General features: G+C 41.4%; 3 protein-coding genes across 6 annotated transcripts in view; all 3 read left to right on the plus strand.

Annotated features, from left to right (window-relative positions):
- tmc2a (transmembrane channel-like 2a) overlaps nt 1-4,309 on the plus strand; it is a 28,413-nt gene extending 24,104 nt beyond the window's left edge. The window contains exons 17-20 of the mRNA XM_078271980.1: nt 426-551; nt 1,104-1,182; nt 2,114-2,231; nt 2,526-4,309. Of these exons, the coding sequence (XP_078128106.1) occupies nt 426-551; nt 1,104-1,182; nt 2,114-2,231; nt 2,526-2,743 (541 nt within the window). The 3' untranslated portion in view covers nt 2,744-4,309. The remainder of the gene's footprint in view (nt 1-425; nt 552-1,103; nt 1,183-2,113; nt 2,232-2,525) is intronic.
- The window catches only part of LOC144530922 (AN1-type zinc finger protein 5-like), an 81,611-nt gene that overhangs the window by 40,363 nt on the left and 23,240 nt on the right, over nt 1-18,008 (plus strand). The gene's annotated exons all lie outside the window — the stretch shown is intronic.
- LOC144531222 (annexin A1-like) lies at nt 5,403-16,806 on the plus strand. Of its 4 annotated transcripts, none has more exons than XM_078271239.1 (12): nt 5,403-5,493; nt 5,843-5,935; nt 6,052-6,138; nt 7,387-7,481; nt 8,881-8,994; nt 9,213-9,303; nt 10,266-10,402; nt 12,416-12,509; nt 13,413-13,508; nt 14,450-14,508; nt 16,328-16,450; nt 16,597-16,806. In XM_078271239.1, exons 1-12 carry the CDS (start codon nt 5,409-5,411, stop codon nt 16,651-16,653), a joined length of 1,131 nt encoding a protein of 376 aa, XP_078127365.1. In that variant the 5' UTR covers nt 5,403-5,408; the 3' UTR covers nt 16,654-16,806. The 4 variants fall into 4 exon arrangements, with proteins under 4 accessions (XP_078127365.1, XP_078127367.1, XP_078127366.1 ...); XM_078271241.1 differs by lacking the exon at nt 5,403-5,493 and adding an exon at nt 7,086-7,191 and having other exon boundaries at nt 5,846-5,935; XM_078271240.1 differs by lacking the exon at nt 5,403-5,493 and adding an exon at nt 7,086-7,191 and having other exon boundaries at nt 5,848-5,935; nt 6,033-6,138.

The raw sequence follows: 18,008 nt of genomic DNA on the forward strand, positions 1-18,008 counted from the left end.
GATGTGACCCCGAACATCATTTCTCTAATTTGTAATGAGCGCTTGAGAGGCAATTTAACTGGAGAACCAATGGAAAGCATCAGAATAGCATCAAACTTTACCAGTCGGCTGTGGCTGAAAATGGCAAAAGGCATTGTGGACATGAAAAACATGCAAAGCAACAAAATTAATATTAGTCAACATATAGCCTAGCTTTTTTCAGAAACTATTCAGATGTATCCCCCGATGTAATCATGAACATTTTCATAAGTAACTGTAATTTAATTACATATTTCTCCCAGTAACTGTGATAGATTAGTTACCTGTTTTTTGTAATGAAATTACGTACTTCCGTTACATGTAACTAGTTGCTCCCCAACACTGGTTAGAAATGAGCATGTGCAAATACACACACACCCACATGTTGACCATGCTGATGTTTGCAGTGGGAAGCAGAAGATGTTTGATGTGATCATGGAGACGATTGACCTGGACCTGCCAGCCTTCCTGGGAACCATTTTCAGCTACGCAGCCAACCCCGGCCTCATCATACCAGCTGTACTGCTCATGGTGTGAGTGTAGAGGAGTCACGCACGCACACACACACATACACACACACACACACACACACACGCACGCACACGCACACACACGCACGCAAGTGTGTGATTACAGAAATAAATTGTTTTAGATAGAGCAGCAAAGATTAATCGATTAGTTGTCAACTATTAAATTAATTGCCAACTATTTTGATAATTGATTACAGATATCCGTTTGAGTGATTTTTTTTTTTTATGAAAAAAAGCACAAATTCTGTAATTCCAGCTTGTTACATATGAATATTTTCTAGTTTCTTCTCTCCTTTGTGACAGTAAACTGGATATCTTTGAGTTGTGGACAAAACAAGACATTTGAGGACGTCATGTTGGGCTTTCAAAAACACTGATCGACATGCTTCCCCATTTTCTGACATTTTAGAGACCAAACAACAAATCGATTAATCGAGAAAATAATCAACAGATTAATTGACCATGAAAGTAAACGGTAGCTGCAGCCCTAGTACTAGAGTGTGTGTCTTCGCAGCCGCTGAAAATACACAAAGTCCCGTCATTTCTCCTTTACAGACTGGCCATCTACTATCTGAACTCAGTGTCGGAGGCCTATCAAAACTCCAACATGGAGCTGAAGAAGAAGATGCAGATGGTAAGTAAAGAATGGGGAAGTAATGCACACTGTTCAAAACCTGCTTATATATACAGGAGTGGGTTTCTGCACAGAACTGCAGACTACTGAACTGACTTTTTTTTAAGCCAAAACACATCTGATAACAGAGAAGTGCAGCAAACTGTTTGAGCTAGCGGGGAGGGTCAAGGCATGGCGTTGTCAGTAGTACCTGCAAAAGTATTTACAACTAAATACTCCCATAGGTCTCAGCTGTATTTTGTGTTCAGTGCTAATTGGCAAATGTTAACATGCTAAAATGCTAAGCCAGAATGGCTACCATAGTAAACATACCTGCTTAACATTAGCATGTTGACAGTGTCAGAGTGAGCATGTTTATTTTTGACTCATTCTCACGTACATCATCCTGCTGCTGTAAATACTAGAGCACCAAATGTGTATCATTCCGCACCTGAAAATAGTCCCCAACAAATGCACTCCATTTCCTCCTGTTTGAGTTACATTTGAGAAAAACTACAGTGCCCAGCTGTTAAAGAAACTGCTGAACCTTTTTAACATCAAACTTTATATTTGTGATATTTAAGATTTTTGTCTTCAGTAGAACCCAACGGGCTTGGGGCTGAGACCCACAGACAGGGAAGGGGCGTCAGAAAGTATTAAGAGACGGACACACATTGTTTGTTTCGGTCTTTTCATGGAATTTGTTAACAATAAGAAAAATATAGGATATTGTCATCCTTTAAGCACCTTCTTGACATATAATTCACTTAAATAACACATTTAACACCACAGTTCTGTGGCTCCTAATTATTTTCTCTCTCTTCCTGAATGTCTCTGAATCTCTTGTTTTAACCCACTTCTCTGTTCACCACTTATCTCTCTCTCTCTCTCTCTCTCTCTCTCTCTCTCTCTCTCTCTCTCTCTCTCTTTCTCTCTCTCTCTCTCTGTCCAGGCTCGGGATGAAGAGAAGAACCGGAGGAACAACACGGACAGCACCAACCAGGTCATGAAAGACCTGGAGGACCTGCTGCCAAACCGATCCCTCATACCCCCTGCTCCTCCAGAGCCTGGTCAGTAAACTCCTGCACAGCTGATTGTCCTATGCAGATATATCAAAGAAATGCTACTAAAGGTCTCTAGAATATACATTTTTTTTTTATATATATATATAGTGATGTTTTGAAATGAATTCTGAGAAGTACTGTAGCTGTGTATCTATTATAATCCAAGGTACAATTCCTTCTGGATATCAAACACTATGTTTTGCATTCATTAAGGTATTTTTAAGGTTGTGAATTCAAAACTAGCGTATGACAGGAAATCTAGATACTCAGCTGATGTTTCCCTGTCCCTGTCTAAAACAGAAAAGACACCAGAGCCGGAAGCTAAGCCAACTAAGACGAAGCCCGGGTCGGCCGGTAAAGGTATTAACCTGCAGAAAGATGTGACTCTGGCGTCGCCCAACCCCAACGCTCGAGGGCCGGTGAGCCGGCCGCCCGGGCCCAGAGGACCTGGACAAATGCCTGGTGCCGGACCGGGCCGAGGCCGCGGGAGAGGGAGAGGGGGCCCCCCTCCCAGATAACAGTGTGAGAAAATCACGTTCCTGCAGGCTGTGTTCATCTCTGTTCATTTCGCAGCTGGAGACAAAAACAGGGTGTTGAGCGAGTGGCATTGCAGTTGAAAGGATTATACTGTAGGTCTTCATATTTCTTTACTGACAACGGTTCAGAGTTAGCTGGAGGTCATTTTTGAAAGTTACAACTCTATAAACTGTAACCTACAGTGCAGTTTTGCAACATTGTTCTGTAAAAACCTTATTTTTGTCTTAAGTAACTTATAATTTGTTGATCCATATTGTCTGTGGATCTAAAGATGGGCAGACACTATGCATTGTTATTAATATGTTAGCTCACATTTTAATTTGCTTTTTCTGTACGGCTGCAACATGCAACTTCAATGCTCACATTAAATGGATTAATTGATGTGGGTGCTCACACTGAACATAAGCACACAACCTCCAGTCGGTTTTGTACAGTGATCATTTTGATAAAGTTTATTCAGACAAGACGACAGCATCCTCACTAATGTTCACAAAAAAAGAGGAAGCACTACCTTTTGCAATTCTACTATGAATAAAAAAATGGAAAAATAGAGCAGACACAGATATGCAGACGATAATAGCTAAATTCAGTTGAGAGTCTGCCCTGCGAGATTAGGACCCATGTGGGATATGTGTTGGTTACCACATTGTCTAAACTTGAGTTGCTATTGCTCACAGTCTAAAATGAATTACGCTTACATTACCATGGCCACTTCAAATATACATTTTTGATTAGCTGGTAGGTGTCTGTTTATATCAGGACACCTTGGTCAGCGTTAAATTAATATTAAACTGTAGGTAACCATGGCAACAGTACTTCTGATTAGATCAGATACAGGAAGATAGAGCTTTATTTATTCCAAAGGACATTTCTGTGCCCAAAGTACTCAGTGTACTGGAGAGAAAAACAGTTCTCAGAAACAATAGTTTGGCAACATAACCAATACGTAGAAGCTTTTTCTGGAGCTTTCAACCACATCTCACAGTCTTTGTAAGTGAAAGGAATTTTCTCAGTTGTCATTATCAACTATATATGGCAACCCAGCAAACAGTTCTGCTGAGGAAGAAAGTGGGATGTGGCTGAAAACCTTGAAAAACTTAAATCAAGATTTATTTTGTCAGGCTCTCATAAATTGTATACATCTTTCTCATCAAATAAAAGGTAACATAATATAGTAAAGACAGATACAAAGTACAAATGACGGTGCAACAGATTAATCAAAGTGCAGGGAGTTTCTATGTTTCAAATTACAAGCAAGGAAATAGAATAGAAAAGTTCAAACACAGACTCTTATCTTTGGGCCATGGTATAAGCACAATATTACAATCATTATTTTAATCTGAGGTGTGTTGATATAGAAAATAATAGTTTATTTTTTATAATATCCACTTTGTATATTATTTTCATATATCGAGACAACTCGCTTACATATAGTCACAGAAACATGTTATTGTGTACTCAGTCTTTTTAGTTTTCTCTCACATTTACACTGACTTTGTAATTCATGGTATGATTCTGACTTTAAATAAAGTTTAAACTATTTTAATAACACACATAAAGCAGCTCAGTTTTATATTTTCATAGTTTATGTCACAAAGTAGACACGTCAGGGCCTTTACAGCCCCAGTCTTGATACACAAAGAGCCAAGATGGCTTTGTTTCAAAATATAAAAAATATATGTTTAAAAAAAAAGAAAATGGTTCAGCTGGAGTTTTGGGTGTGTTCAATCTGCGATGAGGAGCGTGCTACAGAGGTTTTTAAACTTGTAGCCTTCGGCCCCAGCTGACACTGGGTACGTCCCAGGTCCTTTAATTGCATCCATGTCGCCTTCAATTGCTTTCCTTCCTCGCGTCCTAGTCTGTCCCACCTTGGAAGCATGGGAGAGACGTGAGGAAATGATGCGAGGAGAGAGGAAATGAGGAAATGTGGTTTTAGAGGGATGAGACGTCCTTTCCTCCTAGCTCTTCGATCCTCGCTCCTTGATCCTTGCGCCTTGATCCTCACTCCTCGCTCTTCAATCCTCGATCCTTGCTCTTCGATCCTCGATCCTTGCTCCTCGGGGCAGGAATAAGAGCTTTGAGACGGACCAGAACGACTTCAAGCGAGGCGATTCAAAGCGAATCAAATAAGAGTCTTGGGATCCACCCGCTGACTCAAGTGACATCACTCGAGGCAGTTTCAGACTCGGCGCAGCTCCCTCACAAAATACTTCACATATGTAGTAATACTTTTATCTGTTTAAAAGGTTTTTGGGAGTATTTCTACATTAAATCAGATGAGCTCCTCTTCAGTAGTATCAGCTTTAGAGAAACACGTGGAACAATCAGGTTCAGTCATAGCATCACAAACTCAGACTCAGGACAAAGAATCAAATCCAAATGTTTTTAATGAAGGTTCTTGACAGGCAAACAAAAGTCAAAAACAGTATCAAAAATCAAGGTAGAGTCCAAGAGGTAAAAAAAACAAAGTAGAGTGGTGCCAAAGGCAGTGTAAAAAAAAACAACAGAAAAACTCAGAAGACTTCTACTTAAATTGCTCAAACAAACTTAGTAGCACAAAAGCCCAGAAGATCAACTTCACTTTACAGGAGACAAATACTGGAAGATCTGGCGACGCACTGAAGCAACAATACTGAGGGAGTCCGTATGCCATGTAGAGACGAGACCAGACAACAAGTGAGGACTGGAGAGGGTTTTTGTAGATGGGTTAAGGAGCTGAAACAGGCAACAGGTGAGGAGTGCTAATATGCTGGGGATAGTGAACGATGATACTGATTGAGTAGAGAATGGGGTAGTGGGCGTGGCTGAGGGAGAACCCAGTGCCGGTGTGACACATAGGTTAGTATTTGGAGTGCTTAAATCACCAGCTTCAATGTCTGTGTGAATGATAAGGTGTTTGGTTAAAGGGTGGAGAGCTTAGAAATGTACAATACAAGTCTGTACAGAAGAGTCACCAAACCTGTCAGAAGGGCCCGAAACCTCTACTGTCGCCTCGCAGGAATGTTGTCTTTGAGAGGTGGCAGACGATTGGCCGATCCTCTGCAGGTGACAAGAACCCTGTCTGAAAATCATTTTCACAGAGATGGGTGGAGACACTGCAGAAGGAGTTAAATACTGCGATGAACACGTGAGATCTTTAAACCGGGGTGGGAAGACCGTCTGCAGTAGCACAGGTAAGGTATTTGGTTTTTTTTAAATATATGCATACATATTTGAATCAACTGCGAATTATTAGTTTTCCTTTCTTGTTTTCTTCTCCCCTCTATACAGTGATCATTTTCGTTTCAAGTTTTTCCAGCCAAGTATCATGGCCTTCTTCAAGAAATTCTTCACTCATGTCATCCCTCAGAGAGACCCCGACAAGAGCACCGTCACAGTGAGTATCAGATCACCCAGCTACAACTAGTCATGAGCAGGCTACACCTGTTGTTGGCTAACTGCAGTTTTGTTTAATATATGATCACCACCCAGTTTTTAAAGTTCTGCAATTTAAATAAAAATGTAACATGCATGTGGAAGTTAATGAGAAGCTGGACATTTTGTTTTCTTAGGTGCTCACACTTGAGTATTTGGATTTCCTTTTTAAAGGTGGAGTCTGCGATGCTGTAAAAAGAATGTTGATGTTCAAGCTCAACACCCACAACAAACTCCTTCAGAACAATAGTAGGCTTCGTGTCAGATTTACCGTCACCCTCTAGCTCCCACTGCCTTTCTCTTTATACATCCGTAGCCTTTCCCCTGTCCTGTGCACGAGCATGAAAGCAATGGACCTTTTTCACAGCAGACATTTTTGACTTGTCATAGTAGGAAAAGCACAGCTGAAACTGATAACCTTAACGATGGCTCAATTCCATCAAGTGTCCCAGTGAGCTATTTCAGTGAGGCAGCATGCACAATACAGGGCCTCTCCTAAGTGGAATGCAGCCATCATTAATGTTTTTTTCCTACTATGACATGTCAACATGTCTGCAGTGAAAAAGGCCTGTTGTGTTGCTTGGTCCGAGCCACCTTGTTTCCCATTTACAGAGCAAGGCTATGTATTAACACCAACATTTTTGTATTTTTTTCAGCATGCACACAAAACTGACAGACTGTGAGGAGATAGTGACTGCATTTGACAAATAGTGTGTTAGATTACAATCAGATATTTTTTTTTTTTTTTTTTTTTTGTTCAGCTCTGCCATCTTTTGTGTCACTCTGCCCTGTGATGAAACTGGAATGAATGAAGAAATGTTCAAACCGAAATGATGTGTAGCTTTAAATTCCTGATGGTTTGTATCAGCCAGAGTTCGTTAAAAATATCTGCACTTCTTGCTGTTCTAGGTGAAGGATAAGCCAAAAGCCTCCTATTACGGAACAGTCACCCCGTATCCGAAATTCGACGCCACGAGTGATGCTTCCGCTCTTCAGAGCGCCATTAAGAGTAAAAGTGTGCCTTTTTTAAGTTTGGGTTGTTTCTAAATGTTTTATTTTTAAAGGTAAAGAACTCTTAACAATTAAAACGTGAATGTTTCCTCAAACTAAAGCCATTTTAAGACCTCTTCTTTCAAGACTCCACATTTCTGCCATAGAGGCTGTGCTCTGAGCACTTTAAAGAAAGTAAAGTACAACATATCCCTCACAGAAGTGGAGAAGGACGTGATCTTTGCCATCCTGGTGAAGAGAAGCAACGAGCAGAGACAGAAGATCAAGGCCGTGTATGAAGCGTCCGCTGGGCAGGTGAGTGATCCAGTTCTCATAAAGAGAGTCAAGTATGGTCAAATAAACCCGCTCCATATCTGCCAGTGCCAATAAAACATGAGCTCACAGATGTCTGGTTTACAGGCCATTATGTTTTAGCATGTCATAGATGAACATTTGAATAAAGCTTTTTTTTTAAAAAGAAATGTTTAAAGTAAACAACTCAAGGCCCCCGTACCTCACCCGAAGCTGTTTTATCGTTCCACTCACTGTCGGTCAGATCGCCTGATGAAGACGATGTCTTTAAAGTGCTCATATTATGCTTTTTCCCTTTCCTTTATTGTGTTATATATCTTTTGGTACATGTTATAGATTTACAAAGTGAAAAAGCCCAAAGGCCACCCCAAAGGGACTTACCATCTCCAACAGAAAACACTGTTCACAAACTGCTCCAAACAGCTCTACTTTAGTCCAGCCTTTACTTCAGAGACGAACGTGCGTCACTTTGTAACACACGTTATAATGCTCGCCTAGCTGCTAGCGTGGCACGCCCTCATACTCTGCTTCTGACTGGCTAGTAATCCTTACCTAGGTACTGAGCATGTGCAACTCCCAACAAAGATGGAACAGAAGTGAGATGTCTCACTCTGTAGCTAAAACGGAGAGCTCAACACACAGGGTGAAAAGAGGAGCTGCAGCAATGTACAGTACAACACATATGGTGATTTTGAAAATTAAACCATGTAAACCTATTCTGATATAACCTCGAAATACAATTATGAACCTGAAAATGCATAATATGAGCACTTTTAAAGTAATTAACTCAAGCAAATCTCATGAAATGTAAGGAAATTCAATGTGGTCCTACCCTGTAATTTGTACTTGTGGCCACAGCGACCTACCTTGCACGGTAGCTGGATTCACGCAAGATCACGAGATCATGAAATTGCGAGATCGCGTGGAAATTGTGGGATCACATATCGCAGAAATCCATCTTGTCAGGCTTCAACCTAATGCATTTTGTGTCTGAACTAGCAGCTCACTGAACCAATCAGCGTCCGGTCAGGAGCTACTGGCAGCTACGGGCGTAGTTTAGGCCAGCTAAAGGCCTGCCAGAATTTTTTTCTAAATAGTGCCTGCCCTTTCCCAAATGGTTTCTAATGACGGCTTCTCAGGTGGTTCTGTGTAACAAATCACGATGGCGCATCAGGTTACACAGCAACCACTTTTCAGCTAAATATATATAACGTTAGTCTTGCTTTAAAGCCGCTAGCTGTAGAATTTCTCACTTTGGCACACCTAGTGGTGGTACCAAAAAAGGCAGTGTAATATTAAAAAAAAAAACAAAAAAAAAAACGCACACTACGGTTTTAATTTTCTGCAGCTGTTGAAATGCCATGAATATAATGTACCCATGATGCCTTGGTGTGTCTTGCAGAGTTTGGATAAAGCGCTGCAGTCGGCGCTCCACTCACATTTAGAGGATTTATCTCTGGCTCTGATCTCGACGCCCGCTCACTTTGATGCCTACCTGTTCAGGAAGGCCACAAAGGTAAATATCAGCGCCTTGTGTACCAAATATCACATGAGATTTCCAAATGTCACTCTCCATGACTGTGCTACTTTCTGTAGTTATCAGTTCCATCCCTAATATGTTTAATGCTTGTATAACAATTTTGTAATTATGTTTTTAAACGAGTCCTATGAAAGTATTGTTACCCTTAAATGTTTTGGATTTGGTCACTCCAAGCATTTTATCTCTTCCAACAGGGTTTGGGCACCGGTGAACACATCCTGGTGGAGATTCTGGCAACAAGAACAAACCAAGAGATTCGAGACATCAAGAGGGTCTACAAAGAAGGTTTGCTACTCTGTTATTAGTTGGTGAACAAGCTCAACTCGGAGTTCCTGAAAAGGTTTTCACATTTTTACATAACATGTTATGTATTTACCTGACACTCTTTAATGTCTCCGTGCACGCAGCAGAAGCACAACACTGAATTCTTAAAGCCGCTGACACACCAACCCGATTATCGGCCGTCGGAGAGTCTGGCGAGGTCGGTGACTCGCGTCTGTTTGGTGTGTTCCGTGCCATCGTCAGTTGGCGGAGCCGTCGGCGTTCATTTGGGCCGATTTGACTTGTTGAATCAGCCAGTGGGCAGTCGGACTCGATGACCAATTACCAGAAATGATGAGCGTGATGAACGGCTCTCAAAAGCTGACAAATCTTTTAAACTGACCTTTGCCGATCTGAAATGAAGAGATTCAGCAACTGCATGGCCTATTTCTCGCTTAAAATGTTTTCAGAAACACGTTTCGGTGAACTATTTTTGTAAAATATGAGATCGTATTCCGAATGAGCCACCATTATGGAAAGGCAGACAGCCTTCTTCAGGGTGTGAGCCGCCATTATGGTCTGACTTCGAAATTCGGGAGAAGCCAGACCCATGTGATGCGTTCGTCCAATCAGCTGCCGGTTTGAATTTTTTTGGGCGCCAATACAGATTAGCGCCGCCTGCTGTTATGGAGACATATTACGTCACGCGCAGGACGTACGCTCAAGTCGGCGTCGCTTCAGTGTGTTCCGAGGCACTTTTTTTGACCAACTCAGGGAGACTGATCAGTCCGACTGCCTTTTCTGCCGAGGGTTGGTCGTCGGGTTGGTGCATCAGAGCCTTTAGACAGTGCAGCACTGTAATGACCCAGTCATGATGATTGTAGGCCTCTAAACAACAGTTTTACCCGCTGCAGTCACACTTTGTTCCATTCTCTTATTGCAAAGTCAGTTATCTTTGTGCTGAAATGTTTTTTTTTGTTCCTCAGTGTACAAAACAGAGCTGGAGGAAGTTATTAAGTCAGAGACCAGCGGTGACTTCACCACAGCCCTCCTGGCCATGCTGAAAGCAAACAAAGACGAGAGCACGGAAGTCGACAACGATCTGACCAAAAGGGACGCAGAGGTAAAATCAGGAAAATCACGTTTTTAAAGGTACAATGTGTAGGAATTTCTCCCATCTAGCGGGGAAATTGTGCTTTGCATTCAAACGAATAGTGCTCTCTAGCACCTCGCTTTTTCAAATGCGTGTTGCGTCTACGGTAGCCGTTATGTACCAAGAAGCTATGACAACATGTCTTCCAATTAGGGCTGTCAAACGATAAAACATTTTAATCGCTGAATTTCTATAGTTAATCGCATATATTATCACATGATTAAAATTCTATTTTGCATTTCAGAACAGTTTTTAAGTACATATTAACAATGGAAAGCCATTCTTACCAGTGTATCTTGATTGGGAATCAAATGAATGCAAGGAAAGTTACTTTAAGATTTGTATTTATTTACTGTAAACAAAATGTGTGCGAATCTGTCATTATTGCACAATTCCTCCAAGTACCTAACTAAAAATCCCTATCCTTACCAGAGTCAATATAGTGTTTAGTAACTCCTAAATTTTGATTACTCGCTGACGTCCAGTGATCAGTTAATGAGACAGCGTTTGCAGCACCTTGCAGCAGTTGGGCTGCTTTCTCCGTGTCATACAGGCTGTGTATCCGTGAAAACTACTGTCCCTCTCGACGGCAATGAGACGGTCAGAACATGCCAACCGTAGTACGTCTTTAAGACCTGAGTCTTCTACGATGCTGACAGGTCTGCAGTTAGTTGCCATCCGTTTTGCAAGAGCTGTAGTCATTCTTTTGGGATTTGGTTTCCACAGGTCGGCAAGTAGCACTCTCCAAAATGGTGCTTTTCCTGAGTGGGTAGCATGCTAGTGGGTATAGCATCAACCTGAGTCGCGTTAATTGGCTTGTATGTGGTAGCTCAAAGCTTGACATGCTTCGTGATATTTTAATTCGGCTTTACACAATGTGCTTATGGCTTTCGACTTGTCTACTGAGCCGTCCGGGAGTTTTGGGAAATAAAAAGCGCCATTCAGAACTGTGTTGCTGCTGTCTTTCTCCATCATGCCTGCAGCCTGCAGCAGCAGGAAGTATGGCAGCTTGATGATAAGTAACGGTGCGGCAAAGGGTCAAAATAGTAGCCTGTTAGGCACGACGCGAAGCCGAGTGAAGTGTAAAATAAATGAATAAATGCCGGCATGCGATTTTAAAACGACAACAAATGAATGCGTTATGCTCGGCCCTTAATCGCATTACAATTAACTCGTTAATGCTGACAGCCCTACTTCCAATTTTTCGCTTTTGGCGACGAGGATTCCTTCTCCTGTGGCTCGGCATAAGTACGATCCTCCATTATGATCTAAAGTGCAGTGCAGGCTTTCAAATTTTCCGGGGCAGTGACAAGCGCCTCTCACTGATCTCCTTCTCAGTTTTCAGCTGGTTTCAGTCATGTGACGCTGGCTCTGAACGAAAACGCATTGTGGATTAGCTAGACTAGAGAGGTAGACTAGTGCTTCATGTCCCTCTCAGCCATTATAGGTTTTCAAAATGGCGGAACGACATGGAAGCCTCCTTGGTCTTGCCCGTCTGTCATATAATTGGCAGAGGTCATTTTACACCAATGAGGACCTATTCATGAATGAAGACATTGATGTGTTATTTAATGTTTTTCTTACTGTCAATATATCATGAAAAACACGAAACTACTTTATAATAACGTCATTTTAACAAAAGGTTTATTAATCAACAAAACTGCTGGGCACTGTAGTTTTTATCAAATGGGACTAAATAATGCATTTGTTGGACTATTTTCAGGTGTGTGTGTTATCAAAAGGTGCAACAGTGTGGCTCATTGGCATGCTTTTAGTAGTTTTTTTGGACAACAATGGAGCTCTATGGCAGAGGAAGAAGAAACCTCAGGCTTTGGGTAAACGCCCAGTACTTATTAGTAGGATCAGTTGTTGACAATAAGAAAATATAGAATACACTAGACTTTTTCGGTCATGTAAAAGTGTTGGAGAACAATATTAACGTTATATATTAGGTAATGGCGTGTTACTGTTTTGTTTCTGTAGATTCTGTTTGAGGCGGGTGAGAAGACCAAAGGAACCAATGTTTCTTCCTTCATCGACATCCTGACCACGCGCAGCGCGCCGCAGCTCTGCAAAAGTGAGTGCCTGAAATGGGTGAGGCTGAATCAGCCAAAACCTTCATTTCAAAGAACACACACGCACGCACGCACACCTGGAAAAACAAGTGGAACCACACTCGGGTAACAGGGCGAACACACCCAGCAATGTAAGAACAATTCAGTGAAAAGGGTTATTGTTCGGTCTACTGTTCAGTCTCTGGACGAGTTAATGTATTCTTTATCGATTTCTTTATATTTATGTACAGTCTTTCAACATAGCAATGCTCCATGTATCTGTGCTACATGCTTTACAAGACAAGTTAAATAAAGCAAAAAACTTCTGTGAATGAAATGTTTAAAAAGCATCTCCAGTTTATATTTCATGCCTGGTGCCCATATTTTCCGTGTTGTGTACAATAACAGCTTTCTAACTGCAAAATTATGTTGTTCATATTTTGTACTTCGGCTGACTGTTGATTTTTAGTAGGGATGTAACAATACACTCAACTCACGATTTGATACAATTTTAAGTTCAATAACATTTTCTCAGGACTCTTTTTTTTTTCCCTTAATATAACCCCTCTCTCCCGGGTCCATAACATTGTTTTTTTTTCCTACAATGGCCTTAGAACACTTTCGTAGCAGAAGCAACTTGCATTTGCCAACATCAAGCTGACAAGAAACTCTGTGGCAGTTTACTGGTCTGGCCCACTTGAGATCAATTTAGGAGTCTGTGGCCCATGAACTAACATTAGTGTGACGCCCCTGATTTAGAGTGTGAATTCTGGCAGTTCATGTCTAAACATCCTTTAAAACAAACTAAAGGCAGTTAATTCCAGAAATGTTTGCGGTATATGCAATGATCTCAATACAAACCTGTTTTCTCTCTGACAACGTGCCCATACCCATGAATACCTGTTGCTTGTCTGTTTACCTGTTAGCGTTCCAGCAGTATGCTGCCATCAGTGACATCACTTTACCTAAAGCCCTGCAGCTGGAGCTGAAGGGAGACATTGAAGACTGTCTCATTGACATTGGTAAGGAGGGTTTCTGCATTTCTTTCATGATTTGATCAGATTTGGTTTCTTTTTTTTTTCTTTTTTTTTATATATGAATAAGGAGTTCTTTCAGAGCTTTTCAGTACATGTGAAACACATTTAGGCCCTGAAATCCATTTTTCTCCATCAGCTTCTTACTGTGCGCAATGGGGTCCTACACATTGTGTGTGTCTTTTTTCCCCGAACTTTAACTGAATGTGTGACAATCAATATAATACAGGAATATTTAAGGTTCAAAACTATGTTTTCCTTAGACAAGCATTGACTAGTGTTGCTCGACTGATTATATTTATATGGAGAAGCTGTTAACTAGACTACAGGCTGCCATAGTTATCCACATTACAGCCAACAATAGAGAGAGTGAGACTGAGCAACATCCTGGAGAGTAATTCAGGGCCAAAAAATAGAATGTTTGTCCTGAAGGTGGTTTTATGGAAGCCTGCCCATTAGACTTTGATATTTCTAGGGTACAAGTGAAAAAAATTTGGCAACGTGGCTACTCTGAAGGCAAGGTCAGAGGGTCACCAAAGTCCACCAAAAGGACATTTTACACATTTTCAGTTGCGTGGATGGCCTGACAGACCTAGTCATGCTTAACTTCCACTGCTAGCTGGACAAAAGGGTGTAACAAAGTCTGTTAAGTCGCAGTCATGCAACATGTGGTATCCATAAAGAGGATGGTGTCCATAAAGAACCAGGAAAACTTAAATGCACAAATAAACAATTAGCCCAACAAGTACTGTCTGCAGTCTAGTCTCCAGCGTGGCACACATGACCTATCAACAAACCATGTATGGACTACTTTAGCCTGAACATAAAACATTATCAAAGTAAATAAAGGAACACTGTGAGCTGTCACACACAGCAGCATATGGACGGTGCATATTTTCACTGGGAATGTTTATCTCTTTAACTTGTAGTGAAATGTTCCTGGAACACTTCGGCTTTCTTCGCTGAGAAGCTCCATCATGCTATGAAGGTGTGTGTGTGTGTGAATATCTCTTACTCACTGTGTGACAAAAGACGTTCTTTGTTGAATGTAGTTTTCATTTCCAGTTTTGCTTATGTCATTTGTAAAAATGTCTTATCATATTTTGTGTCTCTTTCAAATGCCTGCTTGGCAATGTTTTTGAAGTAGTTTAAATCAATTGAAAAGTCAGCCGTAATATTCTGCATCCACATGCCAGACTGATCTCAATAAGTGGTGTGTGTATGTATGACACGCCAATTCGTATGCCATTTTGGCGTGTTATCAAGACGCATAATCGCTTTTTAGCGTGTTTATCAACGTAGTTTGGCCTCCATTGACTTACATTACTTTGCGATTGCGTGTCAATGTATGACCGGCTGAAAATACGCATAGGGCGGTTGGTTGGGGGGGGTGGTGGATGGGTCAAACGCAGGACTTTCACCCAGGAGACCGGGGATCGTGCCCTGCTTGTCACGTTTCCTAAACCCAACTGTCCAAAATGTGTAATATATACGCCATTTATTGAGATCAGTATGCAACCCGTCCGCTGTATACTGCGTAGACATACACGCGGATAGCTGCTCAAAATGCAACGTGCTGCTGTATACGGCGTAGACAGACACATGGATAGGTCAAAATGCATACAGATAACACGCCACTTGGCTTTAGAAAGTGCCGTGTATGTTTACACAGTCATGTCACGTTGCACATGCAAACAATTTGTCAAACTGACTTTACTTAACAGAAATTGGCTTGTAAATGAATCCTTGTTCTGCAGCTGACTCACAAATGTCAGATTTTGGAGGACTGGTCCTCATAATGTGATTGGGTATGCAACCAAAACATACACAGATGAGAACACTTAAAGCGTAACTCTCGCCAAAATGCAACTTAGGGTCTTTTTGTGAATGTACCCGAGTCAAACTTTCGTTTAAAAGCATATTTAGGACGGAATCGCCACTTAAGATTTACCGTATTCTCGTTTTTCGGTCAAATGGCCTTTTGAATGGGAGTGCTAGGGGTACTTTCATGCTAGCCTCAAAATAGCTATTTTTAGAACCCTAAGAAGGCTCAACACAACATGAAACTTTGCTCTAAGTATGACCAGGGGCTCTACACCTTAACGAAAGCATTGACAACATTGTTTGTGTAAACAGAGTTTACTAAAAGGTTTTGAGCAACTCACTGTAGCTGTTGTTCTTCCGGTCGCCGTCTATCGAGCCAGTCAAAAATAGTCGAGGGAGGAGAGTAAAGATGGAAAGCTCCAAAAGCTTAGTTCCATATAAATGCACGGATAATTCGTTGTTTTGTTGTTTGTGAAACACAATATTGACCTTACAGTTGAAAAAGGAGCCTCATAAGTGACATTTCCTCCTATGGAGTCCGTTCATTCGGAGATCACCTATTTTTGACTGGGAAAATGGCAGTGTAAACAACAACTGCTAACGTGAGTTGCTCAAAACCTTTTTTAGTAAACTCTGTGTAAACAATGTTGTCAATGCTTTCGTTAAGGTGTAGAGCCCCTGGCGATACTTCAAGCAAAGTTTCATGTTGTGTCGAGCCTTCTTAGTGTTTTAAAAATGGCTATTTTGAGGCTAGCATAAAAGTGCCCCTAGCACTCCCATTCAAAAGGCCATTTGACCGAAAAACGAAAATACGGTAAATCTTAAGTGGCGATTCCGTCCCAAATATGCTTTTAAACGAAAGTTTGACTCGCGTACATTCACAAAAAGACCCTAGGTTGCATTTTGGCGAGAGTAACGCTTAAAGGCAGTGTGTAGTAAACCCGCAGAGTGAGGAGATTTGCATGTATTCTACATGTTCACAGGGCCTCGGCACAAATGAGGACACACTGATCCGGGTGCTAGTGAGCCGCTCTGAAGTCGACCTGAAGAAGATTGTGCAGGAATACAAGGCCATGTATGGCCTCAGCCTACAGGAGGCCATACGGGTAAAATGACATAACTATGAAATATTTAGAATTTTCCTGAATGGCTGCCTTCATGTTGTGTCTCTTACTAATTCAGTACAGAAACAAAAGACCATATAACTAGTATCAGTATTTCAGCTGAGCACATCTTTCCCTCGGTTTCACAGAGGGACACTAAGGAACATTTTGAGCGTGCCCTGCTTGCACTGTGTGGACCAGAGTGAAATTCGGTTTTCTGAAACCACTTCACTGGAATTGGAGGCCAAGTTGTCCATCGGATGCCGGTGAAGTCTCACAGCTTTCCAAATGATTACAAATACCGTGACCAATCTGTCTTGAGTTGATGTAATCCCACCAAGAATAAAGTCTCATACCTATCCTGCCTGTTTTTCTGTTTTTGCTTTCATGTGTTGTCATTCATTTAATTTTTTTTAACAATACATTTTTTCACTTGTGAATTGCAGCTCAATATACAACATGGTTTATTATATTAATGTTTGAAAAAGATGTGAAAGTGATGGACCACGAGGAAGGTGGAGCAGAAGAAAAGGGGAACTAGAAACATTGGATAGGAGAACTCAAATAAGCAGGACAGCAGGAAATGTATTTAATTGGAAATAAAAGCAACAACTTTTTGTTTATTTGAATAGGGACTGATGCTATATGTGGACATTTGTGCAACAAATCTCCAATGTACAGCATTTATAGCTATTGCTAATTTCCAATGCCGGCGCAGAGGACGGGTTTTTATCGCTTGCCCGATTTCACTATGGTAATAATAATAGCATTTGGCCAGTTGGCAACGGCTGGGCTGGTCCCGAGATGGGCCAACCGACCCAATCAGAAGTTACTCAAATTGGGACATTCAGTCAAAACCAAGCACTTGCTCTGGGGGACCGGCTCCAGCAGTGAGAAGCCGCTGCTGACGGGCAGAGAGCTCCGCCGGAGCTCTGACTGCTGTCCGTCCGCGTGGCCGTCTGACGGCGCCAGTATTAAATTGAGACAGTTTCATTACCGGTTAAAAACGTCTCATCGCGTTAAATAGTAGTCCAGTTCAGTGTTTTGGTACAGTTGGTTTTAACGCCTGATGCGAAGTGTAGGCCTATAGGAGTACACATGAAAACCCTGAACGAGCAGCGTCGTTCTGCTCCGTCTTTCTGCTGTGCCCCCATTCACGTAGTGTCACGTTTTACACTATTTAGGTTAAACTCTGCAATTAATCCATGGTTCACATGTATGTATGAACTGTGGTGGTCCGTTACACTGTAGTCTCAACATCACTAATCATTTTTGATCAATAGAATATAGAAAACATTACACTTCATAACATTTTGTATCCATAACATGATTGTGTTATTGTACAATTTAGCAGTAAAAGCAGTAGCCTATGTAAGTCAATCCTACATTTTTCAACTTGGGAGCAAAACGTGCTCCTTGGGGGGAAAAAAAAGTGACCATGAAGCCCTGTTCATGCTAATTAAACAACTGGACCTTGGGGTCAAGTGTTGTCGTATCCTGCCCATGTCCCGGATGTGAAAGCCTGCTTACTGAACTACTTAATATAATAATATTCCATTAT

This window comes from Sander vitreus, chromosome 16 (genome assembly GCF_031162955.1).
Source record: "Sander vitreus isolate 19-12246 chromosome 16, sanVit1, whole genome shotgun sequence".
Taxonomy (NCBI): Eukaryota; Metazoa; Chordata; class Actinopteri; order Perciformes; family Percidae; genus Sander; species Sander vitreus.